Genomic DNA, 27,917 nt, shown 5'->3' with positions numbered 1-27,917 from the left:
TGTCCCTCCTCCGCTACAGCTTTCCCAGCATCTTCCTAGGGGAGCAAAATCAACAAAAGGAGAAAGAACAGAGAAGCCAACAGATTTGCAAACACTACCTGATGAGCAAAGGAAAACCTTTTCTATGGGGGTGGGTTCTTTTAGCCTCACCATGATTTCTTTTTTTATTTTCTCCCCATTTCCTACCCTCTCCATTCAACTACGTCTCCCCTGATTTTACAGTATGAAATAAAAACAGCAAATCTCTCTTAAGCATTTTCTTTATTTCTGTTATAGTTTTTTACTTTGGCACACATGAGCTGTTAGCTGTATTTCGCCCAGAAGCTGACATATCTCATACGGCACACCCCATAAAACAGAGCACATATAAATCATCCAGCATTGTTTTGCTTCATCTGGTTATGGCTGAAATATCTATTTCTAAAGCACAAAAGACAACATCCCTTTGAATCTACAAAGAAACATGGACAGGCTGTGCGGCAGCCAGGCCTGCCAGGATGGGAAGGACCAGAGACGCAGGGTTCCGGGTGTCTGTCTTGAGATACCAACGCAGATGGAGACACCACACAAGGAATTCCAGAAAGATCCGAGCAGCTGAGGAACACTTCAGAACTATACCCCTCTCTATCAAGCTCCTCTGAGTTTTTCAATCCTAATAGGTTCTGAAATAAACACGAAGGCCAAAGTTGGCTTAACACTGAAGCCAGCAGGACCTGCTCTTTGGCCTTGCCTTGGTTCTAAAATGTCTTGCCCTCAAAGGCCTGGAGATTGAAGGCAGTATCCAGAAACTTCTTCAGCGACACCAGGTGAGTGTTCCTGTTTCCTGTGGCCGGTGCAGCTGCTGGGTCACGGCCAACATACCTGGAGGAGAAGACACAGAGTAAGCTGAGGGATAGGCCAGGTCTACACTCACCCCAGGGGCACACATCTGAGGGAGGCCCTGGCACCCACTATGTGCCAAGGGCCTCACAGGGCTAGGACACACACTGGGCCTAATCTCAGCACTGTCTTGCTGTGGAGATGAAAGGTCCCAGCCCCAAGGGACTACATAACCAACCTAAGATCAAAGGCAGGAGGTCTGGGCTGGGAGCATGTTCTCTAACTCAGTTCTGGCTATGCAAGAATAAGCGCAAAGGTTTGCTCTCCATAAAAGTGGTTGTTAATCATGCTCTGTCCCTCTTGGGGACATCCCACCAGGGACAGAGCACACACAGTCGGCAGGGACTGTGCAGTCTAACTCCTCGGTTTTCAAATGTGGCTCAGTGGCTAGTTCTGGGTGGCACAGCCCATGGGGTAGGCAGCGCCAGGATGGGGTCTCTGGGGCTCAGGGCCCTGGGCCAGCTCAGCCCAGGCTGGTACCAGATGGGGCGGGCACGGCTCAGGATGGTCATGAAGCGCGGGCTGATGTAGTCATAGTAGCCCATGTTCTTATGCTCCTCCTGACACCACGCCAGCTCTGCACCTGGGTACTTCTCTGCCTCTTGGTTGATCAGGTCAAAGGGGAATGGAGAGATCTGGGGAGGCAGGGATGAGGGAATGGTAGCCAGGGAAGGGCAGCCACAGGGCCTGCCCACCCCTCACTGGCCTGCCTGGCATGCTGCCCAGGTCCAGGCCTGGCGATGTGACCTTGTCTACCACTCCGATGGTGTGAGGGGCTCAGGCACACCTGCTCCAGGCGTGTGATAGCCACTTGTTCCTCCAGGCCCTGGCTGCTCCGCTCCCTCACCAGGTCATAGTACACCTTCCCTGTGCAGAAGATGAGCCGCCGCACCTGCTTGGGAGCCTGTGCTGCAGCCCCATCTTCAGGAATCACCCGCTGGAAGCTGGTGCCTAGGGGACGGATGGGGCATCAATACCCTGAAGGGCTCATCAGCTTGAGAAACAGGCTAGCACTGCCAAGCTCTCCCTGGCCACTAAGACTAACCACAGATTTAAACCTGTGGCTGCAGTGGGCATCTCTTGAACCAAAAGGTGAAGCAGGAGCAGATGTCATAAGGAGAAGGGTGGAGACAGGGAAGTACCCAGGGTCAGAGCCCTGGGAACAATGCCATTTAAGGGGGATGGCCTCTGAAGGAAACAGAGAAGGTGACGTGATAGACCCATGTGATGGCATCATCCTTTGCTCCAAACCTGCTCATCTTCAGCTGTGTGGCACTCTGACCCCCATGGCCAAGCAGCTATCCCAGGAGGCCACTGCATGTTCCTCCTCCCTCAGCCCTGCAGCCGAGTATCCATGTCCAAGCCTGCCCACTTTTCCTTCCTGAGCTCATACCACATGCCAGGAGCCAGGTCAGGCATGCTGCAAATTCTCTCAGGAGGCCACTGTAGAGTGCCCACATCCCTGCATCCCCATGTCCCCACACTGAGGCGCAGAGGACAAACAGCTGCCAGGGCCCAGGTGGGAAAGCAAGAGGCCAGCCCGTAGTACCAAGGCCAGAGCTCTGAATTGCCCACTTTAGCTGCCTACCCACACCAGACAGTCTTGCCAAACACGCACTGACACAAAACCAAAGCCTGTCCACACTGAGGCCCTTCCTGGCTAGCCCCTGGACCTCCCCTATGGTCCAGGACCACTTTCCAAGATAGCTTTGGTCTGCCAGGCTCACACCTGCTACTCTCTGACTCTCTCCCAGTCATGTGTCAATTTCAACACCTTCAAGTGTTTTATCTGACTCCTGACTCCAGGCAAATGAGGCTGATGGCTCCTGGAGGGGACACCAGATCCCCAGGATCAATAATATCTGTTTGGCTCATGAACTTAAAAATAAATCAACAAATGAATGAATGACGCTCGGTGTCTTGCAAACTTGGCAGACCTCTGCCAAGCCTCAGCCAGCACTGCCAGGGTCTCAGGGGGTCCCAGTGCACTCCTCTGGTCCTGGAGATCAGCCCAAGTCACCTGCATCAGCCAGCCACCGCACCCACCTCCCAACCCTGTGCCTGGCAGGGCTTGTGCCAAGAGCCGCTGTGTGGCCAGCAGAGCTATAGACAGCAGGGAGGATGGAAGAGCCCCAAGAGGAAAAGCCACACCACAGGCCACCAGGCCACACATCAACTACCACCCCACTGTAGGCTGCCCAACACACCCAGTCCAGGCACGTACCAGGTACCATTTGGTCAAAGCTGGACTTGGCCTCTGGGTGCCGCAGCAGAGATTTGGGCGTGAAGATGATCAGCTGGAAGAGAAACACACATGCAGCTGCCAGCCACTCCCACCTGGCCAGGGTCACACATGTGCCCTGCACAGGGTCAGAGGCTCACCGGCTTGCGGAAGGGCAGCAGGATCTGCCGGCGCAGCACGTGGAAGTAGTTGGCCGGCGTGGAGCAGTTGACCACGATCCAGTTGCAGTCGTATAGCTGCCTCACCTCGAAGTCCTCGGTGAACGCCTGTGGGGAGGGGTGGGTGTGGCTGGGGGCAGGGGTCTGCTGCACACCCGGGAGCCCTGGCCCTGTGGGCACAGCAGGGCGTGTTGCTGTCGGGGCGCAGTGCCGGGCACTCACAGGGTAGGCGTCCGAGTCGTCATTGCTCATCTGCAGGAACCTCTCAGGCCTCGCCGAGGAGTGCTCCGGGCCCTGAAAGCAAATGCCAGACAACCAGGGCTGGCCCCCCACAGAAAAGACACAAGGACCCCAGGCTCAGGGCAGAGTCTGGAGGGCTTCTCGGGGGAGGTGCCCTCACTCTGGAGTCTGAACAACCACAGGAAAGAGCCAGCCCTGACGGGGGCTGCGGGGGAGATAAGAGTAGGAGAGTTATCCTCACGGCGAGGTCCGCCAGGGCCAGCACGTGCTGTGTGAATGTGAAGAGTGGGAGGAAAAAGCAGAAGGCCCACACTGAGACGCTCTTCCACTGAAACATTCTAGAACAACGGCTGCCATGACTGAGCACATGCTGTGCACCAGGCACAGTTCTAGGGACCCCACTCCCATTACTCACTACTCCTGACAGCAGCCCCGTGATAGAGACACTCTTCTCACTTCACAGCTGAAGACGGTGAGGGGCAAAGAGAGACAAGAAACAGCTCTGCAGCCAAGAGGGAAGGGCCGACCCAGCCTGAGCCACTCACCCGCACCCATCCAGGACACTCTGCTGTGACGGCAGTAAGCCAAACCCATGCGGTCTCCAGGATGGCTCCCTGAGGGACAGGGGTGGCCTGCCCCACAGCCACCACCCACTCCCTGGTAGGGGCAGCCCAAGGACCCAGCATCATAGGCACTAGCTGGCCCTACCCTCCACACCCAGCCTGCCCCTGAGCCACCTCCTGAGAAGCTGCCTTCACAGCGGGGTGACCTCCAGCAGGTCACTTCACCTCTCTCCTCACAGAGCTCCTGGTCTTGTGAGGACTCCCCAGCATATGGTACCTACAGTGTTCAGAACTGAATGTGCCCCTGGGGGTTAACGGTGTGTGATAGGCTAATTAGTCCGAGCTGAGAAGGACCTCAGGGACGGGCACTGCACCCTGACCATCCCGGGGCACAGAAGGCCTCGCCCTAGGTCACAGAGCCAGGCAGAGGCCGAGGCCCCCTGCTCCTTGCTGCCCTGAAGCTGGCACAGCCAGCTCCTCCTGTCCCCCATTTCCCTCCCTCGGTTGGGCCACATACCTAGGAGAAAGTGACATCCTGTGATCCTCTGCTCCTTCCTCCCCTACACAGTGCACCCACGCTCACACCTTCCCTCTACCTTGAGTGTGGTTTCCCGGCAGGTCACAGAGGAGGGGACCAGAGACAGGCAGCATTCCACTGCAGAGGTTCAAATCCCAGCTACTGGCTGTGGGACCTTAGGCAAGCTATCCCGCCTCTGTGCCTCAGTTTCCTCATCTGGAAACTGGGAACAGGACCTACTTCATTAAGTTGCTGTATGGACTAGAAAAGTTAATACACAGAGAAGGGGTAAGCAGTGCCAGGAGCACAACCAGCTCTCACACACAGAAGATGATTCTACTGCTAGTGTCATCACCATCTCAGCGGCAGCACGCAGGCACACGGGCCCCTCTCTAGGAGGCACGTATCACACAACCCGGCAAAGGGTAAAGTGTCCATCCCATGGATTCCAGGCCTGCTGAGCCCACCGAGCCACCAGCCACGGCGCAGCCCTCACCATGCCCTCCATGCCATGCGGCAGCAGGAGCACAATGCCGTTGTGCCGCACCCACTTGGCCTGGCCAGTGCTGATGAACTGGTCGATGATGCACTGGGCTGTGTTGTGGAAGTCGCCAAACTGTGCCTCCCAGAGGACCAGGGCATTGGGGCTGGCCATGGCGTAGCCAAGCTCAAAGCCTAAACAGGAGACACCAAGATAGAGCTTGCTGTACTGTCACTAAGAGGCTCCCGTCAAACCCAGCCCCATGTCAGCACCCCCTCCCTTCCCATGCCCAGCAGAGCCCAGGGATTCCCTGGACTCAAAGAGCAGCATGTCCCTTCCCGGGAACTGATGACATACCAGAGACACCACCCTCGGCCCTGACATCACACATGGCCAGGTTCCCCTTTATCTAAAGCAAGGTATCCAAAGATACCCTGGGGAGGCAGCATGGACCACCCGCAAAGAGGACCCCCCCAGAACACATGCAGAGCTGCTACAGAGACTGGGCAGGAACAGCCGCAGAAGCACCTCCTGGAGGGGTGGGCTGACCTCTGGAAGGAAACGAGGGAGGCAGCTAATGAGCCAAGGGAAAGTGTGTACAGGGGACACAGGACAGCCCAGAGCGTGGGGCTGGGACCACAGTGCAAGGCCCTTGGGATGCAGGGCAGAGGGGGCGAGATGGGGCTCAAGAATGTGGAGAAGACCAGGCCAGGATCAGGGCTAGTCAGTGGCTGTGGCCTGTGGTGGGCTCTGCTGGGTTCCCTGCCGAGGCCACTGTGGATGGTGTCAGAGAAGGGGCTTGGCAGGCAGGCCCCCCCCCCCCCGCCAACTCATATCCCTGAGAGGCTCTCTGGGACAGGATCTCATAATCCACGTGGCCTTAAGTGGGAACAGCCATCCCAGGACCTGAACCCCCAAGGGCCTCTGAGTCCCTCCAGTCCTTCCCAGGGCCCACTGACCTGCAGGCAGAGCTCTGACCCACCTAGGACTCCGTACTCTGAGAGGGAGCTATTGCACACGGTGTAGGGGGCCTGGTCAGGCCAGAGATGATTCATAGGGACGCACGTCCTCCGGTCAACCTCCTGGTCATGGAGAACATGGTGCCGGTGACTGCAGAGAGAGACCAGGCAGGTGGGCTGGCACCTGCTCACCCAAAGCCAGGCAGCTGGGCAGCAGGAAGCCGGCAAGCCTTCATCACTATCCCAGGAAACCTGCGGGGTCCCACAGGATGGTGCAAGCCTGATGGTGCAACCAGAGCAAGCTGGTCCTGCCTCCAGGCTGCCCCCACACGCAGGCACTGGGGACTGTACGCTGTGCCACTTGAGTCTTAGCTTCTCACCCACAGAGGGGACCTGATGAGACCTCCCAGGTGTTAGGTGGAGCCTGAGACCTCAAGAGGCCACAGCCCTGGGGCACTGCCCCTGGGGCTGGCCCTTTTACCATCTCACCTGCCCTGTCCCATGTGAGAGGAGGCAGGAGCTGCTGTGCAGTACCTGATGCTGGCACAGTAAGGAGGCCACCTGGCTGAAGCTCATGCCTGACAAGGATAACATGCAACTCAGGGTACATCAGAGCGGCCACCTGGGCCCCTGGCTGGAACAAGGTCACCAGGGATGAGCAGCCAGGACATGAGAAAGCCAGCTTGTCACATCCTGGAAGCCACACCACAAGGGCTTGGTAACATACATGGAGCTAACCAAGTCAGGATTCAAAACATTTAGGACCCAGACCAAAGGAAATGTGATAGGACAATGGACAAGCGTAAGTAACTGACATCTGGATTCAAGAACTCAGCTGCAAACAAAGAAAACAGGGAAGGCTGGCTTGATGGCAGTTCACATACACACAAACACAAAAAAGATCGTGAGGCCCACAGATGACCATAGCTTGTTATTAGTCAACAGCTTAGACCCAGCAGTCAGCTCTGCATACTTGCCCCCAAGAGGGTCAGAGAGGTGGCAAGTCAGACCTATGATGACTTGGCCTGGGGCAGAGGCTGACCTCAGCCAGACAGGGACTCTTTCTGGGGTCCCCCAGGTACAGGAAGAGGAGGAAGGGCCAGCTCCCACTCCAGATCCCCTAGGCTGTCTCTGAGCCCCTGGACAGGCTCAGTGAGGACAAGACCAGTACTGTGGGCCCAGAGACCACCCTGCCCTCACCTGAACGTGCCCCTCTCCACGTCCTGCCCGCTGAGCCGCACATGGATGCCCTCCTTAAGCAGGGAGCCAAAGGCCATGTACTCTGCCAATGCCCAGTCCACTGTCCGCTTCTTGGTCATGTCTGCACGGCCCCGCAGGATTCGAGAGAGGCCTATGGGAGGGAAGGGCTGGTCTGAGGGCTACAGAGGCCTGACAACCCACCTGAGACAGTTGTGGCCCCTGAGGCAGCTTGCTGTACTGCTGTACACATATATGCTCAGTGTATACCCCCCACACAGCAGGGTCCTATGCACATACTCCCCCACCCCCCACAGCAGCTGCACAGCGACATTTGTGGCTCGTACACAGTGCTTCAGGAGGGCCCTCTGGCCAGTACAAGGAGCTAGTCTCCCTGCAGAGAGAAGCAGGTACTGTGAGCCAGACACTGCCCCTCACTGAGCCAGGCATCCTCAAAGTCACCCCAAGGAGAGGCAAACTGTCTTTATTCTCTAAAAGAGGGGACTGAGGCCCAGAAGAGGAAGTCATTTATTCAAGATCACCTAGCTGTCACGGTGCTTGGATTTGAACCCAGGTCCTCTGGCCTACACTGTTATGCTGTGCTCCTGCCAGCCCCACACATGCACACAGAACCAGCTATAATTCACATATAGAGCAAGTGTTCAGCCCAGATGCCCTAGGATATCTGGGCTTCCATGCACATTGTGAAGGAACCCCCTTGGAACTCCTACATGCTGGTCAGAGGGTGTGCAGATGCCCCAATACAGACACGGAGCCCTCCAGACTTCCCAAGCAAAGGCCACAGTGGCCACAGCCTAAGGTGGGGGCAGTCAATGACCACCCCAGCCCAGTGGTGGGGCTGCCCTGTCATTCACCCAGGTACCTGCAAGCCTGCGTCCTCCCTATCTGCAGAGTCTTGCCCCTGTTCCAGGCTCACCTACCCTCCATAGGAAGCTCTTGCCTTCTCATTCTACACCTGACCAGGTGGGGATCTAAGACCAGTCACTGGCACCCAGCTGGGAGTGTGGCATCTGTGCCTGCCCAACTCCCTGGGTGCACCCTGAGAGGAGCTCTTCTCACAGACACATCACAGGAGCATGAGCGAGGCTCCAAGAGTGCCACTGACCTGCCAAGGGGTTGAGCAGGGACAGGCCATCCATCTCCCTTGCCATCCTAACCACCCTCCCTGCCAGGTACAGTGTCAACACCAGGTCCGTGGCAGGTGCTGGAGCCTGTAGGTGGTACAGCAGTCTCACCAGTGTGGATCCTAAAGTCCTCCAGGGGCACAGAGCTGGCTATATTGCCAATGTGGTTCAGCACATCCTCAGGGATGCCTGTGGCTGGGCACGTCATACTCTTGGGCTCCCCATCCACGTTGAAGAAGCCTGAGATAGAGAGAGGGTCCATCCACATCTGTGCAGCGATAGGCTCGGATCCCCCAGTCAGCCCACCTCCAGGGCCCCAGAGGCCCAGCCTTCACAGCCCTACTGGCACCCAGACTCACCCTGAGCCCACATTGGGACCTACAGCAGCTGCACAACCACATCTGTGGCTCCTACACATGCCCCTGGGCCCCAGAGTCACAGAGAGACTCTCTGAGCACTGCATCCCTGAGCATCTGGCCTCTGGGGTTTAATCCCCCACCTGGCTCAGCACCTCCTTATCAGGAGGCAGCTGGCCACACATGCTCTGAGGGTATTGTCATCCTCCACTTGCAGAACTTGGCCCCCACAGCCTGGGAGTCACAAGTACAGAGCCCTCAGCCTCTGTGCCAGGCAGTGTCAGCTCTCACCAGGGCCATTCCAGGCCTGGGCCCAGTGCCAGACCCGCTGCGGCCCAGGAGCACCGCCCTGAGCCACATGCAGCTCGCTCACCAGGCCAGGGGGAGTCCAGCCAGTGCTTTATGTGCAGGATCTTTTTGTCCTTGGACCTGCCGTAAGCCTCCTCGCAGATCCGGTCATACTTGGCAATTTCTTCCTGGAGTCAGGATGAAGGTCTGAACAGAAGCTTGTCTGCTGGCTTGAGGCTATCTACAGCTAGAGGCCAAACTCTCAAAGTTCAGGGGGATCTCGGACGGGTACCCCAGGGCCAGGTGGGGCTGCTGTGTACTCAGCAAAAGGCTTAGAGGAGACCCAGGAAATACTCGCAGTCCTTGCTCTCAGAGCTCCCTGAAGGCAGGAGGACGTCACAGATAATTGTGGGGATGATCCCAGCTCAGGGCCACCTCCTACAAGAAGCCTTCCTGGACTCCTGCCTAGGGCTGGGCTTCTCCACATTGCAGTGCTATGTTTCACTGATATCCTTAGTTTTCTGGTCTCTTTGGTAATTGGGGGCTCTCGGGGACAAAAGACTGTATTAGCCACATTTTTAAAACCTGAATAGTCAGCACTGGGCACATGGGTAACATCTGCAACTACCCCAGGGTCCCTACCCAAAGCTTGTCCCGTGCTCATGCAGCCTGCCTGCCCACCTCAAACTCCTGCAGGGTGACTGTGCCCTCAGCGATGAGCTTGTCTGCGTACTTCTTCAGCACAGGCACCTGTCTGTGTATCTGCTTGTACATGAGTGGCTGCGTGAACATGGGCTCATCCATCTCATTGTGACCACGCCGGCGGTAACAGACCTGCAGTGACACCCAAAGGGGCTCAGTCCCTGTCCCCACACTGTGGGGCCTCTGAGAGCACCATTATCTCTTATCACTGAATGAAGGTCCCACCCCTAGGCTTTTGCACAGATTACTGTTGGTGGCACTAAATCTCCCATCCAAGAAATACTCCCAGCTCTGAACGCTGAAGATAATGAAGAGCTGACCAGCTCAGCACAGCAGCGATGGGCTGCCCCCTCAGACCCACCAGGTCCACAACGACATCTTTGTTGAAAGTGTTCCTCCACTCAGCTGCCACGCTACACACGTATATCACAGCCTCTGGGTCATCTGCATTCACATGGAAGATGGGCGCGTTGACCACCCGGGCCACATCAGTGGGGTATGGTGAGGAGCGGGCCATCCGGGGGTCCGTGGTGAAGCCAATCTGCAGAGGCAGGAAGACCCGGCAATACCACTCTGTTTATTAGAGCGAGGCAGCTCATGCTGGCCTCAGAGACTGGGTGGGTCGTGGAGCTAGGGCGGGATGAGGGACATCATGGGGTGATCAGACACAGCAGCAGCTCCCAGGGCACAGTAGCAACACCAGGGGAGTCACACCCACTCCCTTTGCCATTCACTGGTAGTGGGGGACATGGGCCTGGGAAGCCCCAGTCCTGCCAGTTACTAACTGCACAACCTTGGGCAAGGTAATTACATTCCCAAAGCCACAGTTTCCTCATCTAGAAAAAGAGCTCATTAAATTCATGCCTCATAGGATTATTTGAGGAAGATTAAATGACTTACTGCAAGTGAGACAGTTAGCACTGGACTTTCTAGGCTCGTGAGATAAGCTGTTATTAAGCCAGCTGCCTCACACTTAAGGCACATTCATACAGCTGACAGTACCGCTAGTGACACAGCCACCTCTGCGAGGCACTTGTCACACGTGCACGCCTTTTGCCCTTACACCACTCTCTGCACCGTGCACAAATGTACATGTATGCATCAGTGCACACAGGTACACGTGTGCTGCCGAGGCAGCAATTCAGCTCCCTGAATGTATTTTGAGGGACAGAAGCGACAGTGACAAGACCCCAGTGTGGAGCCCACACCCTCACCTGGTTGTTGACGACGACATGTACGGTGCCATTGGTAGTATAGGAGGGCAGGTCACTCAGGTGGAAGGTCTCATAGACCACACCCTGGCCAGCAAAGGCAGCGTCCCCATGGACCAGGATGGACATGACCTGCAGTAAAGGGTGTGAGCCAGGAGGAGCCCCGTGCCCAGCCCACCACAGCCCAGGTGCGCTCACCTTCTTGCCCTGGGTGTCCCCACGGTAGAACTGTTCTGCCTTGGTCTTGCCCTGCACCACAGGGTCCACAGCTTCCAGATGGGAGGGGTTGGCCACGAGCGACAGAGTAATGTTCCTGTTGGTGACGCGGTTGATCCTCTCATGGTACATCCCCAGGTGATATTTGACATCCCCAGAGCCCTACAGGTGGAGGTGAGCATGTGACAAACCCACCCCCTCCCACACCAGACAGGCAGACAGGCAGACACTCAAGCCTAGTCAGGGCAGAACAGTGCCGGATCCTGCTCCCTGCTGTGCTGTCCTCAAGGAACCCCTGTCCTTGTCACACTGCCCTTCTTGCCAGTCTGAGGGAGGAAGGCAAGTTGCCCCAGGCAGGCCCTGGTTCCAAGGCCATGATGAGCCAGCCTATGTGTCCAACTTCCATCTTCTCAGCATACTGACCACAGCACAGGAAGAAGGGCCATCATCAGCAGTGGATGCAGGACAACTCCTAGGTGCCAATGTTGAGACCACTGGCCAGGCATCTGGGCAATGCTGGAGCTGAATCCCTACCTCACTCCTCACAGCACAGGAGCAGCAACCCACACATAACAGATGAGGCCTATGTAGTATCAGAAGCAAATATGACCTATTTTATGGTCTTGGAGTAGGGAAGACCTACTTTCTAAACAATACTCAAAGCCTAGGTAACATAAAAGATAAGAGGGCTAAAACGTAATAAATGTGTCATGGGAGGAACAAATCCATGCATGGTATTAAGCGGGAAAAAAATCAAGCTGAGAAAAATATTAATAAGACAACTTCAGGCAAAGAGCTAATTCCCTTAATACACAAAACACTTTCACAAATCAGTTAGGACAAAGCCCCAAACCTACAGAAAAATGAGCAGAAGTGACCAACATAAATTACAGAGTAAGAAATGCAAATGGCTCAAAAACACATGTGAAAAGATACTTAATTGGATTCATAACAAAGAAACACATTACAGCAAAATCCTTTTGTGTACCTAGCCTAGTGGCAAAGATGAAAGAATTAGATCAAAGGAGGCTGTGCGAGGGGCTTCTGGCTTTGGCACACATCATGGGTGGGCTCGCTGATAACTGCCAGCTCTTGGGAGGGTCACTTAGTCCCATCTCCTTAGCTCCAGCCACTGTATTTCTCAGACCCCATCTAACAAATATACTCACTTGCACGTGTGCAAGACTCTCATTACAGCACTTAATGTCCACAGGGGACAGACACTCTGTGTGAGAAGCCCAAGGAAGCTCTACAAGGGCTAGCAGGAAACAATGACAACTTAAGTGAAAATATTAAGCTGTCAAATAGCGTCACAGCTGCTCCTGTGGCCTCTTACCACTGGGCAGACTCGTGCTTATCTGCACGGCACATTCTGGGAGCTCACACCCAAACCCAACAAGAGCACATTGACGGAAATGGCCACGTGAACAGGGTCTCACGAACAAAATGTATCCTCATTCTGTAACTTTGTGCTTGCTTTTAAAATAATGCTCATGGTTTGTTTATTTTTTTAATTGAAATAAAATTAGTAATTTTATCTTATACTTAACTTTGGCCAGGTTTCACAGTTGCACACACACCATGCCTTCGATTTCTCACAGGCATCCTGGGGCAGATGCTTTTACTTTCATTTTACAGAAAAGCAAAGTGAGGCTTAAACAGATGAAGGTGCTTAAGCAAAACAAACAGGGATGCAGGAGATTCTGGGCTGGGAGCAGACCCAGTGTGCCTGATGCCCTGATGCAGTCACTCAATGTGATTCAGTTCAACAAACCAAGCACCTGTGCTGGATGCAAGGCCCCTGACCTTATGGGGCTACCAGCCTGGAGGGGAAAACATGCACACACAGGCATGCACACACACAAGTGCACAAAGTGCAAACACACATGCACTCACACACGGGATGGGCTGGAGACAGCCAAAGGAGAGATGATCCTGAGAGCAAAGGAACACACAGGAAGGAGTGACAGGATCACTGCCCACCAGAACAGGAGACAGTAAGACTGTGAAAGAGGCAGAGAGCAAAGGAAAGAAGACAGCAGTCTGGGCTGAGGGCCCAGCATGGCCATGGCCTGAGGTACGAGGCGGGCATGGTGCGTGTACACGCCAGGAAAGGCTGGATCAGGAACAGCGTTTCCTCGGCTGACTAAAGAGCACAGGAAGCCATCCTGCCCTTCCCAGGCTCTCCTGGGCAAACAACTTCCAGGTTGGGGGCCAGGGCTTTGGGTGCAGATGCACGGCCACACAAGCTGATGTGAGGAAATTTTAGCAAGCCCCTGCACCTCTCTGGGCCTGTTTCCCCAGCTACTCTGTTTCCCCAAAAATAAGACAGTGTCTTATTTTAAGGTGTGCTCCCAAAGATGCGCTAGGTCTTATTTTTCAGGGGACATCTTATCTTTCCTGTAAGTAGGTCTCATTTTCGGAGGATGTCTTATTTTCGGAGAAACAGGGTAGTAACAGAGGTTGAGCCAGATCACCGGAGGGCCCTCCCAGCTCTCAGAGACTGTGGCGCTTACTCAAAAAGCCTGAAAGGCCCCACACAAACATCCAGCCTTTCTCTCCACAACTGTGCATCTCAAGGACCATCTCAGCTTGGAAGGTTCCGGCCCAGCCCTCCTCAGTCCACCTCCCAAATACAGGGCTTCCTCGGGGCACCCCAGGGTGGGACACCCACCTCATCTGCCGCCTCCAGCTTGGGGTCAAACTGGCAGAAGATCTGCTCCAGGTCCTTGCGGATCACGTTGGCTAGCACGTTCAGCCTGCCCCTGGAGCCAGAGTGAGCCAGGCTCTCACCTAGCACAAAGGCCACCTCCCAATCCTGCCCAGACTCACCAAGCCATATACCCACCTGGGTCCTCCCAGAATCATGCTGAGGTAGGGGTGGGGGCCTCCCTGGTGGAGCCCAAGTGAAGTCCACCCCCTCCCAACCTGCCTCAGTCTCCAAGACCCATGACTGGTCACAGCCAGCCAGCTCCCTCCAGGCAGACAGCCCAACAGGCCCATAGTCAGAGGCCCTCAGGAGCAGGGAGCCACTTGGCCACCCAAAAGCTGAGCCCAACCCAGTACTTTGGTACCTTCCTGATCCCAACTTAATCTGCTGATACATCAGAGTCACTGACACACACCCTCTGGCCCAGCCAGCAGCCTCTGGGAGCAGGATAAGGAAGAGGGGACTCAACTGACTCTCCGATCAGGACTTACCAGAGGACCAGTCCAGGGTAGCTGAGGTCTGGGCTGAAGGGGGTAGAAAGGGAGCCAGGGACCAGGGATTCTCCAGCCCAATTTGAACTTCCCATCAAAGGAAATTAATCCAGGGGTGGGTATCAGCCTGATAGGGCTCAGAACTCATGGCCCTGTGATGGGAGGTTGGCCTCACCCCTGTTCTGTGGGACTACAGGAGATCCAAAACAATCCTCAGCCCCATTAGGGAAAGGCCTTGGCCCTAGGGCTCCCTCCCCAACTCTGGGGGGCCTAGCCTGGCTTAGAACAGCCCCTCTGTTCCCAGAGTCCTCCTCAGGCCACCTCTGACCGCCAGATTTCATCTTCTTCTGCTGTTCTAACAGCTCAAGACCTACCAGAGTCTCCTCACCACCTAAAGGCCCCTGGGCCAGCTCTGCCTGCCCCCTGACCACACACTGAGCATTTATAGGCCTGTCAGGCCCGTTTGCACAGAGCCTGCAAACCCCACAGGCTGGTCGGCCAGCCACAGGATGTGGATACTCTGCCCCATGCATGTGGACATACCTCAGGCTGATGCGGCCCTGGGCTGGCCCAACCACAAGCAGCTCCCTTGATTACAGGGGAGCCGAGGGCCTTGTCCCAAGACCTCTGGCCATATCTTCATGGGCCCCATTCAGCAGAACCCCTGGCCATCAAGGTCTCCATTCCCCCTTGGCCCTCAGACTCTGGCTCAGAGGTAACACCTAGTGCTGGACCTTCTAAGGCTTTGTCAAGGTCAAGGGAAACATACAGATAGTTGGTAGCCAGGTCAGAGACCCTCCAGAGACCTCCCTCCAGGGGAGGCCAACCCAGGGCCACCTGTCAGGCTCTGCCCCACTCCCCTGGGAGAAGCCTCTCCTCATCTGTCCACAGGAACCGCAAGAAGCACAATGTACCTCTTTGTGAAATCCCAGCCTTCCTAGGGATGGCGGCAACATGGCCAGAGGGAAAGGAAGCCCCAGAGAACCTGGTCCTGGTCCCAGCGTGGCGCTAGGTGGAGCAAGCCAGGCCCGGGCTGCTGACAGGTCCCACCAAGCCCCTGTTCTGACTGCCAACCCATGACTTCCACCTCGGTCCCCAGGCTGGAGGAGGGTGGGTATGCTGGGAGTGCAGAGGCTCACCTGTGTGGCATCCCCAGAATGACATTCTCAATGCCCATCTCACTGGATTTATCAATGATGGTCTTGAGAGCTGGAATCATCACCTCACAGCCCTCCAGGCCAAACCGCTTCTCTGAGGACCACTTCCGGGCCAGGAAGTCTTCAAACCTGTTTGGGAGAAGAAGACAGGAAGGGCTAGGAAGGGATACAGAAAGATAGGGCTAGGGCTCATGGGCAGCAGCTCATGAGTGCTCAGAGCCCAATGCCAAGAACAGAGGCATTGTCCAAGACCTGCCATTCCCTCCAACAAGAAATGCAGGGTCAGAAAAGGCTGGGCCCTCTCAGCTGAAACAAAGACCCTGCACCCCTTCCCAGCTGCCAGCCTGCTCCTCTTCACAGCCAGACTTCTTCAGGTCACCTCCTACCACTCCCATTGCTCTCCAGCCACACTGCAAAGGGCTCTCTTGGCTAGCTCCAAAGACCCCACTGGCTGAATGCAAGCTCCAGCCCACATCCCACTGCTCAGGAATCCACTGTGCCCCCAGCAGCTGGGCCAAGTGCCCCTCCAACTCCTCAGCCCTGGGCAGACCCAGCCTCAGGGAGTCCAGTGGGTAGGGCCAGGAGGTACTGCTACACTCACCCCATCTTCTGCCCAAACACTCCAATGGCCACTTCCCAAGACTTCTGCCCTTGCTCAGAGAGCCCCTGCTGTCATGTTCTCCTGGGACCCCACCCCTTCCCACTAATCAGCTCTTGGCTGAACTGCCTAAGCACCTGGTCCCAATATTCCTCCTACGGGCCTCTCCGTGGCAAGTTGAGGGTAGAGGGGGAAGGGAGGCCAATCCAGTCCTACCCTCCCTGGCCAGGCACCCGCCTAGTTTCTCAGCCAGGACCATGCCAACCTCATGGAGCGCACCAGCCGGGCCAGCAGGGTCCGCTTCTCGTCACTGGAGAACTGCATCACACCAGGAGTCTCAAATTTCTGTCGGATCCACTGGCACTGCTCCACATCATTGATGAACATGAACTCCAGGCCGATGTGCTGGCAGTACGTGCTCTGGGGGGACAGGTGAGGACTCAAGCAGGATCCAGGAAAAGGGACAGCCCTGGGTCTGGAAAAGAAGAGGCAGACCCGCCCTCCCTCTAGAGCACTCCAAGTGCTCCATCAGCTGTGTCCGACACACCTGCCTGGGCTCACCTCCAGGCGCCGAATGATCTCCCGCAGAGAGAGGGTGCTTTCCGGGCCCCCGATGAAGGTGGTCGTGGGTAGCTGGAACTCCTTATCAAGGTCAGCCTCCTGTAGGTCGTAGAAGGCTAGAGTAGGAGGCGCGGTGCCCAGGCAGCAGAGAGGGGGCAGGGAGGTCAGGCCCAGGTGGGGTCCCTCAGACTCCCCTGTATCCTCCCTCCAGGCCCAGAGTGGGGAGGAGGGTAAAAGTCAGAGCCCAGCTCTGCTGCCATGAGGGTGGGCTTAAACAAGCCTCTCAAGCTTGCTGAGCGCAGAGCACCAGCTGGGGAAGACAGGGGCCCCTCTTGGAGACATAGTGCTGTACACAGGCAAGGTCAGAGGGAAGCCCCAAGGCACTGCCAGGCTCACACGGCCCCCAGAGCCCAAGAGCTCCTTACTGAGCCACCTGACCAGCACTGCCATAGCAACAGGGAAGAGTCCCAACTCTCACCCAATTTATCAATGGTCGTGATCAAGTCTGAGGGCACGAAGGAGTCTAGATCCGCATCCAGAATTCCTAGGGGGTCCAGCTGGGCCACGTGGTGGCCCCGGATCTGGGAGAAGGAAAGAGGTCAGGGCAGGGCTGGGCCCCACCTAGACAGATCTTCACCAAGGGTGAGGTTCTAGGCCCGGGCCCCTCATGTCCCACTTTGGATTTTCAAGTTTCCACATGTCTCCACGTCACAGCCACGGCACTATCCCCTGAAAGACCCCAGCCACAGCCACCAAAGTGCAGGAGTTCAACCCAACATGCATCTGGTAAAAACAGAAAAGGACTCAAACACAGAGATGTTCACCGCAATACTATTAGCAATAGTCCAGTTCTAGAAACGTCCCCATTGTCCATCAACAGGAGACTGGCCTGTGGATATGGGCCGTCCACACAAGGGGGTGTGACAGAGCTGTTAAAAGGAAGGAGGAAAATCCCCATTTGACACTGTGAGTTCACTGCCACAAAATACTGCTAAGCAAAAAAGCAAATTCTAGAAAAGTGTGTATGGTGAACTACCCATGATCTAAGAAAGGGAAGATACAAGTAAATATATGCGTGGGCACATATCTGTACACATATAGGTAAGAATATGCCCTAGAAAAATAAATCATAAAAAAATAAAACCATAGAATAAGAAAAATTACCATCTCTGGGGATGGGACAAAACAGAACAGAGAGGCAGGACCAGAAGCCAGACTTCTAAAAATATATCTTGCCTTAAAGACTTAGCTTTGGAAGCTTGTAAATATTTTACACTGTAATGTTATTAAAAATTTAAGTTTTAAAAATTGAAAATTAAATGAAACAAATGAATATGTCTGTTCAGTGGCATAACTACACAGAGAGGAACCATTCCAACCAACTAATGGAATATTTCCTAAAGATAAACAAAACTGCAGAAAAACTTTCACAGATTCTTTTCTATTACCAGTCAGTAGTAACAGTGCTACAATTGTTATTCTAAGACCATTGCATGGGACTTAAAGGAAAATCAAATAAGCCCTTCTTCTGACGTCTTTGAGAACTTCTATTTTTGGCATCTTTGAAAGGAGATGGTGCCGTAAGATTAATAAGGTCAAGGGCAAAACCTGAGTCCTGCATATGAAGTCTGTAAAAACAGCAGTACAAACCCAAAATGTAGCTAGATATTTAAAAAATACACCTTGTAGTTGTGACCACCGAAATGCACAGAAATATGAATCAAAACAAAAGCAGTGAACATCCCCATCTGGAGACCTGGATAGTTTCAGGGCTGGGCAAAAATGTACAAGCTAAGCTTGACACACCTCATTATACCAGACATCAAGAGAGTACTCGAATGTCACGAGGGCTGGGAATAAGGACACACTTTGAGCAACAATAGGAGAGTATTTTACAACAGATTGAGACTCATCAAGTATGTTTAGGTCAGTGGTTCTCAACCTGCCTAACACTGCGACCCTTTAATACAGTTCCTCATGTTGTGGTGACCCCCAACCATAAAATTATTTTCATTGCTACTCCGTAACAGTAATTTTGCTACTGTTAGGAATCGCAATGTAAATATCTGATATGCAGGATGTATTTAGGCGACCTCTGTGAAAGAGGGGTCGCAACCCACAGGTTGAGAACTGCTGGTTTAGGTAAATACATTCAAATGGATCTGAAAAGGGCATAAAAAACCTTCACTGGTCTCCTTTGGAGGCTGCTAGAGAACCATCTCATTAATTGTGAAAATCAGTCAATAAAAGGAAAAATCAAGCAGTAATCCTGCCTTTCCCACACAATATGTGATAAAGTTGACAAAGAGAAGCAGGATTTCATGTAACAAACAAAGAAGGAAAATAGAATATCACCATTTTTGCAATGCCCAATGAGCTAATGGATCTAGGAAATCACTGTCTAGGGCAGCTAGACTGAAGGGCATCACCATCCACCAGGAAGCTAGTTTAAAAAAAAGTCCAATCTATTTGGGATCAAGCCTCTAGATCTAATTGCCAATGAAGAGAAATTCCATGGTAGGACAGTGGAATGAGTAAAATCGCCATGGAGATGTAATCAGCAGAATCCAGACTCAGGGAAACGCTACAGGACAAACAACCTGTTTTTCTCATTAAAAAATAGCAAGGCACCCAAAAAGAAACAGAGAGGACCCTGCAGAGTACAAGAGACTTAACAGCCATATCAACCAACCTACGGCAACCTGTGGATTTATTTTAATCCTGCGTCAAACAAGCAATTAAAAAAATACAAAGACAAAAAGCCCACGTGAATCAACTGCATATTTAGTATTATCATTTTTTTTTTTTTTTTTGAGACATAGCCTCACTCTGTCACCTTGGATTGAGTGCCATGGTGTCATCACAGCTCACAGCAACCTCACACCCTTGGGCTCAGGTGATACTCTTGCCTCAGCTTCCCAAGTAGCTGCAATTCCCAGCTAATTTTTCTATTTTTAGTAGATACAGGGTCCCAGTCTTGCTCGAGCTGGTCTCAAACTCCTGAACTCAAGCAATGTACCTGCCTTGGCTTCCCAGAGTGCTAGGATTATAGGCATGAGCTGCTGCACCTGGCCTATTACCATTATTATTTGTTTAGCAGGCCACTTCTGGTGCACACGGCCGGCGCTCTACCCATTGAGCTATGGGCGTCCAGCCTAAATTTATTTTGTTATTTGCATTTTGGTTTGGTTTTTGAGACAGAGTCTCACTTGGTCACCCTCAATAGAGTGCTATGGTGTCATAGCTCACAGCAACCTCAAATTCTTGGGCTCAAGCAATCCTCCTGCCTCAGCCTCCCAAGTAGCTGGGACTATAGGCACCCACCACAACACCCAGCTATTTTTAGAGGTGGGGTTTTGCTCTTGCTCAGGCTGGTCTTGAACTCCTGAGTTTAAGCAGTGCACCCGCCTTGGCCTCCCAGAGTGCTAGGACTACAGGCATGAGTCACTGCACCTGGCCTATTACCATTACTTTTAGATGTGATGTTATCATAGCGCATTTGTTAAAGAGCCCTCAACTCTACAAATACATTCTGAAATATTCAATGAATAAAATGACATCAGGGGTTTGCCTCAAAATAGTCCCATAGCAGGTGGAGGTTGAGGGGGAGGGGGAAATAGATGAACTGAGACTGGCAGTGTGTTGATGGGGACCTGGGGAGCTCACAGCACTACTGTGCCTTTAAATGGTTAAAAATGTTCATAACATTTTGCTTTTCTTCAGTACAGTGTGCAGGTGAGTCAGCCAGAGCTCTGAGCCACCTCTGACCTGTGAGGGACTGCAGCCCTCATGGTGGGAGTTCACCCACACCACATACAAGGGAGCAACAGCCTGAATCCAGGGATGATCCCGCTGGCAGGACTCACTAGTGCTTGGTCTCTGCTAATTAGAGAATGAAGAACTGCTGAAGAGCTGAGAACTGTGCTTAGTAGATAAGGGCCTCAGGCAGTACCCTGAGTGCTACTCTGCATTTAATACACAGTTTCCATTCCGTGTTCTTCCCTGTCAAAGTTAATGGTTAGGTAACTTGCTGCTTCTTTCATCCAGTCAAGAAAAACACAATGCAACCAGCTGCTGTTTGCTCCAGGAGGCCTGCATCAACAGGTACTCAGGCCAGCAAGGAGCCCACACCTGCTCACCTTCCCTCTTCCATGCCAGGACCATTGATGCACAGGGAGCTCCTTCCACCCTCTTACTCAAGAGGCAAAACGTCATTTCCATTTGCTAATGCCCCCTGCACCCTAGGCCTGCACAGCTTGCTGCTCCTTCCCTTGGAGTCTCTGCCAAGGACCCCAGGATGCCCTCACATTCCCTCTACACGTCAGGTGTCTCGTTCCCAGCGATCTCACACGATTATGCTGGTTACAATGTGAACGCCTACAGCAGCCCTCCAATTAGTCCTGTTCAGTCAAGACCAAGAACTGCTTGGTCTCAAGCTGGACCTTGTTGACAGAACAGGGCCCAAGCCTCAGAGAGCCTAAGTCTCCAGAAGCAGCAACTGTTTACAGAAGGATTCATTTGTCCCATAAACACTAATTAAGCACCTGCTGTATATCAGTCCCTGTCCTTTTGGAATGCCCAATCTAAAGGAGAAAATAGACACTAATAAGGTCCATCTACTCACCCTTATTTCACCACATCTGGAACTGATTACTTCCTGAGTACTCCTCCAAGCACTTGGGGCATGACGTGCACCAAACAATATTCCAAGCAAACAAATCAGTAACACAAAAAATACCCAGGGGTTGGTAAGTGCTCTGAATGATAATGTGACAAAGACCAGACAGAGAAGTGGGTGCCATTTGATAGGAGACAGAAGAACTCCCTGGGGAGATGCCTTTGGAGCTGAGATCCCTTCCCCCCAGCACCTGGCCATGCCCCAGCAGCCAGTGCAGCCTCCTAACCTGGCCTCAGCTGCCTCTCACCTGGTAGGCCCGGATCAGGGACTGCACTGCCAGGTGGTCCTCTACCAGCTTGCTGGTCTTGGTCCGGCTCGAGACCGCAGGCCTGCTCTCATGGATAACAGACAGCGGCTGTGGCTGAGCAGAGCCAGAAGAGGCTTCCTCACTGGCTTTCCGGAAGAAGCTGTCCCAGGACTAGGCAGGGCAGAAGCAAGAACGCAGCCAGGTCAGGGACTGGGAAGGGGGAGGGTGGCCCAGGCTGGGCAGTGGGTGTTTCTTTGGTACCACAGCTCTCAGGGCCTTCCCAAAGTGCCTAAGTGTACATACAAGGAAGTTCCCTGCAGGACTATTTATAAAAATGACAATGTCAAAACAATCTAAATGGCTATCAATAGGAAACTGGTTAAATAAAGACTGTACAATTAGAATCTGGAAGATTATGCACTCTTAAAAAAAAAAAGTAAGATGTAAAGAACAATTTGTACCTCCTTAATACTTGGAAATTTTTAAAAAAGTAAGCTGTGTTCAGTAATATGGATATGAGATATCACCAAAATATGCCATAAAGTAGTCAAAACAGAAGATGATGTGTAGCTTGCTACTCTGTGCAGAAACAAAAAGCAGATGTGCACATACAAGGTTGGACAATTAAGTTCAGGAATTCATCCTAAAAAAAGTGCTACATACCTCACTGCTGAATATCACGATGGTCACCTTCAAAGTACTTCCCTTGTGAAGCAATGCACCAACACCAGTGCCTAGTCCACCATTCACAGCAATTTTGAAACTCATTTTCTGGAATGACCATCAAAGCTGTCATTGTACAAGGTCTCACAATTAAGTTTGAAAACTTGAGGCCAGATGCTTACGTTGGCAACACTGTGCAAACAATTCGGTAAGGTTTCATAACCTTAGTATATTAGTGTCTCACAGCTGTGTTTGTATCGATATGTGGCAGTGTGTTGCTGAGTGGCATTCATTATTGTTGCATGTTTTTATGTGCCATAAGATGACAGCTCTGATGGTCATTCCAGAAAAAGAGTTCAAAATTTCTTTGAAGGGTGGACAAGGTGCTGGTGCATCCAAGGGGAGTACTTTGAAGGTGACTGTAGTGGTATTCAGCCATGAGGTATGTAGCACTTTTTTTTGGCCAGGGCCAGGTTTGAACCCACCACCTACGGTGTATGGGGCCGGTGCCCTATTCCTTTGAATCACAGGTGCCACCTGGTATATAGCACTTTTTCTAGGATGAGTTCGTGAACTTCACTGTCAGACCTCGTACATAGGTGCTCCATGTGCTCTCTCCTCTGAGCACCCCCATGCCATAGCAGAAGCATTGACTGCTACAATCCCTGTGGAAAGCAATTTGGCCACACCCATCAAAATTGCACTCATAGATCCTCTTGGACCCAGCCGTGCCACAATGGGGATTTATCCCACAGAGAGCTGGGCACGTGCTGCGTGACGACTGTCCAAGATGACACTCTGCAGCTGTGTATGGCAGCCAAAGACCGGAAATAAACCAGTCCACAAGGAGGGAGGCAACACCTGCCCACAACGGAATGCTATGCAGCCACACAAATAGAACAGCGAGGCTCCATGTGCACTGGCACGGAAAGATCTTGGAGATATATCACCAAGTGAAAAAGACAAAACGGTATATTCACATGTTACCTTTGTGGGAAAGGGGGGAAATCCAGATTTATGTCTGCAATAAGTTTGCCTAAAGAAACTCTCAGAAAGGACACAGAAGAAACTGAGAATAAACTGGGGGATGGAGGGACTGAACAGACAGGGGCCAGGTGGGGAGGGAGCCGTCTGACTGTGAGACTTTCAGGCTTTCTGGTTGTAGTCACGTGACTGCAATGCTCTCCTCTGCCTAGTGTGAGTGAAGAGGAGAGAAGGCAACTTCATTTTGCATTTTTCATCCTCCCATCTCATTTTTTTGTTACCATCAACAAGCATTTATTTTCTCAAATCAATGCATGCATACATGCGTATGCCCCTAATTATACACAAGGGGCCATCTGGAGACAGCACAGCACAGGGGGTGGGGCAGGTCCCAAGTGTGGCTGGGCAGGACACTGCCAAGGCCTCTCAAGTAAGACCACTACCCACGGGCTGGTTCAGTGACAGGAAAGCAACCAGCTTCTCTCACCCAATATGTGGACAGGCTCTTTCACAAATAGAGACTACTGAGGACCTGAGAGGCAAAGAAACCTGCCCAGGGTCACACAGCAGGCAAACTGCTTCTCCCACCACCCCCAGGACAGACTGGCCCCAGGGGCTTCCCTCCCATGCAGCAGACAGGGGGCAGGATGTGGTATGGGGGATGCCAACCTTGTGGACACTCTGGGGGTTTTCCAACCAGGCGAAGTACATCTCCTCCATGTAACTGGAGCCACCTCCTCTGCTGCTTGGGAAGGTGGCCGGTGGCCCAGAAGACCTGTTACGCCAGCTGAGCACGAGGGCATTACGCACAGCCAGGAGCCTGGCAGCCTGTGCCCCAAGCCGGGATGGCAGCAGCCTCAGGTGACTCATCCTGGACACAGGCAATGAGGGAGAGGCATAAACATCAGGACCAGGCAAAAGGAAGCTCTGCCAGCCACTCGTCCACTCAGCCTGCATTTGTCAGTCCTACTGGGCACGAGGTCTTGGCTGGAGGTGTATGTGACACTCTCCCGGCTCTCCTGGGCTCACTACTTGGTGGGAGATCCAAGCTCAATGGCCCTCATCAATAGACAATGAGTGGCCTTGAGCCCCAGCCATGCTAAGCCCCACTCAGCCTAGCATCCACCCACTCCCAGCAGGTCCCCAGAGCCTGATACATACAGTCCAGGCCCTGCCTCAGGGAGGGAGGGTCACAGGGCATGTGCAGGCAGTAACCCCAAGAAGTGGCCTACATGGCCCAGCACCTGGAACCTGGACAGCGAGTCTTACAAGGGCTAGGCATGCAGTGCATGGTCAGGAAACAGTTAGGCAAAGGGGGCCTGGTGAGCAAAGGTGCTAAGGAATGATGAAGACACACTCTCAGGAAGCCTACAGCCCTGCTAGCTCTACAGTCATCACGGTCAAATGTGACCACTGACTCCGTCTGACTGCACTAATGGCCCAGACTGTGCCTAGCCAGTGACACAGACCCCAACAATGGCCCCACTTGACAGCAGAGAGGACTAAGTCCAGAGGACTGGCAGAGGGCAAAATGGAAAGCAGCCCCATGCCCAGCCTGGCTCTCACACCCTCCCTGCTCCCACACCCTGTGCAGAACATACTCAGGACCAATGCCACTCAGGACAGCTATCAGTCTGAAAGGTACATGCAGGCTGGAAGCCCCCGATGCCAGGTTGGGAGGGACCCCCAATGCCAGGATGAGACCCTGAAGCTCATCTCATCCCATATGCCACCTGCCCTTTCCCAAGGAAAATTCCTAAATGATGGGTTTTCAATGGAGTGGGAGGACTTTCTCTAACACCCCCCCAGCAGAGGAGTTCTAAGATCCTCCTCCAATCCTGGAGAACACCAGGGCTCTCTATGCAGGCAGGTTGGGAGCTGACAGTGCTACTCTGCCCTACACAGAACGTGTAAAGCAGGACCTCTATTCCTCCACCCCATGACTGCGAGCAGAACCTCCTCCCCTGCCCCAACCCAGTCAATGCCCAGACACAGAACAGCTCCCCCTTGAGTAAACACTAAAACCCTCCTGCCCAAAGAGCTGCAGCCTATGAGCCAATGCTTCACCAGAACCCCTCTACCAGTGTCCAGCAGGCAGAAGCAGCCCTCTGCCCACTGCATAGCTTAGCTCCAGAAAATGTGCATCCTGGGGCATAACTAGCTCCCAGACCTGCCTGGCTGTGGCCCTAGGCCAACACTCCCTACCTAGTCACAATAGGTATGACACAACACTAGGCATGCCTAGTCATAATAGGTCACCTTCCCTAACCTCTGCACTCCGCCCAACCAAGCCCCGGGGAACCCACTGGCTGGACTTTCCACAAAGGGGCAAGTCCCACGGAGAGCTGGGCACAGTCCTCCCAGTCTGCCTCCTTTCCTCCCCTTTTCTCTCTCTCCCTCCAAACTTATGTCAGCCAGGGGTCTGGGAAGAGGGGCATTCCTCAGAGCAACCAGCAGCATGTCTGAACACAGGAAAATTAAAACGCAAAAATATACCCCAGAAAAGAGGTAGGTTTAGCAGGATTCTGAGCCCCAAGTGCCCCAAGCTTCCCTCCCCCATGCTCAGACCCTGAAGCTTCAGGCTGTGTGCCCAGCCCCACCAGGCCCTATAGTGAGGAACACTTGGGCCAGCTTCTCTTGGAGCAACGCCTCCCCACGTACCAAGCTCGCGCTGTGGAGGCAGCCAGCCAACCCCTGCTCTGCCTGACACCAGAGGCCTGGGCAGACAGAGGGCTGAGCAGCCCAGCTGGCCTCCAGGCCCAGGAACTCCTGAAGGACAGGGAGAGTCTCCTGGGACATCAAAAGAATCCAAACCACCACCCAGGAAGTTTTATCATCTCCATTCCATGGCAAAGAAAACCAGACAACAAGAATAAAAGAAAGCACTCATTCTGGGGCAGACACTGTGCTCATTTAATCTTCTCAACACTCCATGGGGTGGGCACCTGGATAAGCCCCATTTTTTAAACAGTGAAAATGAAGTACAAGAGGATAAGCTGGTGAGTGGCACGGGCTCTGTGCCCTCCTCACAACATAATCAAGAGGTAGCCCGGATCCCTCTGAGGAACAAGCACTTTCCCTCAGCTGCTGCCAGACCAGGGAATGGAGCAGTTCAGGCCAGACAGGAACAAAGTCCGGCTGAGTCCAGCCTAGACCAGTGCAGGAACACTGTGTTTTCCAAACACTGAACAGTCCGGGGTGGCCAGTAGACACTGCAATGGCCTTCAGCTGTGCTTGTCCTGGCAGGAGGGCAGCCAGTCAGCCTCCTCCACCTCCCCCACAGTAGGGCCTAAGGCTCTGGCAGCAAGGAGTCAGAATCAGGGGCCCTACACAACCCCTGCCCAGCCCAGCCTCCAGCAAAGTCACTCTGGGTAGCTCTTGAGAGGGGTCTCCCATCTGGGGACAAGGTCACACATGATCCCCAGACCAACCCAACCCCAAAACCAAACCAAGTACAGAAACTCATGGCCACTAAGACTCTCACATACAGGGCCCTGTCGGGGTGCCCTGGTGAGGTCTGCTTCCTAACTGTCGGTGGTTAGGAAGAGATCAATTAACAGAGGTCAGGAGGAGGAGGAGCTCTCCCAGGTCCTCTAAGCTGGGCAGCAACAGGGCCTGCATTCTCACTGCTACAGGAATTGGATGAGCTTTGCTCAGGAATAAACCCTAACTCTAGTTTGCTGAACCCAGGAAGAGGAGGGCCACTGTCAGATTGAGGTAGAGAGGCAAGGGCAGGGAGGGGGTTTGTGCATTTCCTAGGCAGAGATGAAGGGCCGGAGCCCACAACTGGGAAGAGCCCAGAAGCAGATGGGGCCTATTCCAAGGTGTCACCTGCTGTGTGGAGAGGGGCTTCGAGGACCGTGTGAAAGGGGGACCCTCAGGGGTCGGTTAACGCCTACAGCAAACTGCTGGGGCCTCGGGTTACCCTGTCTCTCTCCACATTTTCCTGGGGACATGAAGAGCACTTCCACACTAGCTACAAACTCAGGCCAAGCCAGTCTCTCTCGGGGTCTCAATCTTCTCACCTGGGAGTGAGGACTGCGATTAAAACCCTCTATAAGGGTCCTCTGAAGACCTAAGACTTTGAAGCTGCTTGCAGGTCCCGCCAGGGGCACAACGCTGGACTCTCCCCATCCCTAGCGCGGGTCTCCGCAGCCCCCGGCCCGGGAGAGGGTAAAGAGCAACAGGCCCCCGCCCAGGCCACGAAAGGCAGTGTGGGCAGTCTGAAGTCTTCTGGGGGGAGAAACCCTACTTAATGCCAGAACCGCACTGTTTGCGCCTCGCTCCATCACTCACAAAACTGCATTCGTCGGGACCCGCGCGCGCGAAGGGCTGAGGGTCCCGGAGGAGGCCGCAGCCAGCCACGGGCGGGGCCAAGGTTAAGTTCTCTTCCCCCCTCCTCCCACCCAGGCCCGGCCAGGCTCCAGACTAAGGGCGGCGGCGCCCAGGACCCGGTATCGAGGAGCCAGCCCCCAAGTCGACAGAAGAGGCGGCGTAGGGACGCGAGGGGACGGGCCGCCGCGCTCACCGGGCGGGCGGGGGTCGGCGCGGCGGCGAAGTCCGCAGGCTGCAGGTCTGGGGGCTGCGCGGAAGGGAGCGCGGCGCGCGGCGCTAATTACCTGGGTCACGTGACGCGGCCGCCCTGCAGCGCGCGCCCCTGAGACTCTGAGCGCG

The 27,917-nt window shown here is 53.9% G+C and overlaps 1 protein-coding gene across 4 annotated transcripts; it reads right to left on the bottom strand.

Annotated features, from left to right (window-relative positions):
* Positions 1-244: 244 nt before the first annotated feature.
* Positions 245-27,904, bottom strand: OGDHL (oxoglutarate dehydrogenase L). Of its 4 annotated transcripts, none has more exons than XM_053583663.1 (23): positions 27,772-27,904; positions 23,913-24,114; positions 21,597-21,767; positions 17,150-17,252; positions 16,672-16,787; positions 16,376-16,530; positions 15,495-15,641; positions 13,829-13,919; positions 11,137-11,316; positions 10,942-11,070; positions 10,089-10,268; positions 9,707-9,859; positions 9,111-9,213; positions 8,493-8,621; positions 7,240-7,390; positions 6,063-6,190; positions 5,096-5,274; positions 3,502-3,573; positions 3,262-3,387; positions 3,104-3,176; positions 1,667-1,830; positions 1,360-1,514; positions 245-861 (listed from the first exon to the last, which is right to left on the bottom strand). In XM_053583663.1, the coding sequence occupies exons 2-23, from the start codon at positions 24,111-24,113 to the stop codon at positions 738-740; spliced, it is 3,030 nt and encodes a 1,009-aa protein (XP_053439638.1). In that variant the 5' UTR covers position 24,114; positions 27,772-27,904; the 3' UTR covers positions 245-737. The 4 variants fall into 4 exon arrangements, with proteins under 4 accessions (XP_053439638.1, XP_053439639.1, XP_053439640.1 ...); XM_053583664.1 differs by having other exon boundaries at positions 27,863-27,891; XM_053583665.1 differs by lacking the exon at positions 27,772-27,904 and adding an exon at positions 27,540-27,555.
* Between the last annotated feature and the right edge of the window lie 13 nt (positions 27,905-27,917).

This window comes from Nycticebus coucang, chromosome 3 (assembly GCF_027406575.1).
Source record: "Nycticebus coucang isolate mNycCou1 chromosome 3, mNycCou1.pri, whole genome shotgun sequence".
Classification (NCBI taxonomy): Eukaryota; Metazoa; Chordata; class Mammalia; order Primates; family Lorisidae; genus Nycticebus; species Nycticebus coucang.
Note: the sequence above shows the minus strand (reverse complement) of the source record. Positions and strands in the feature narration are given on the sequence as shown.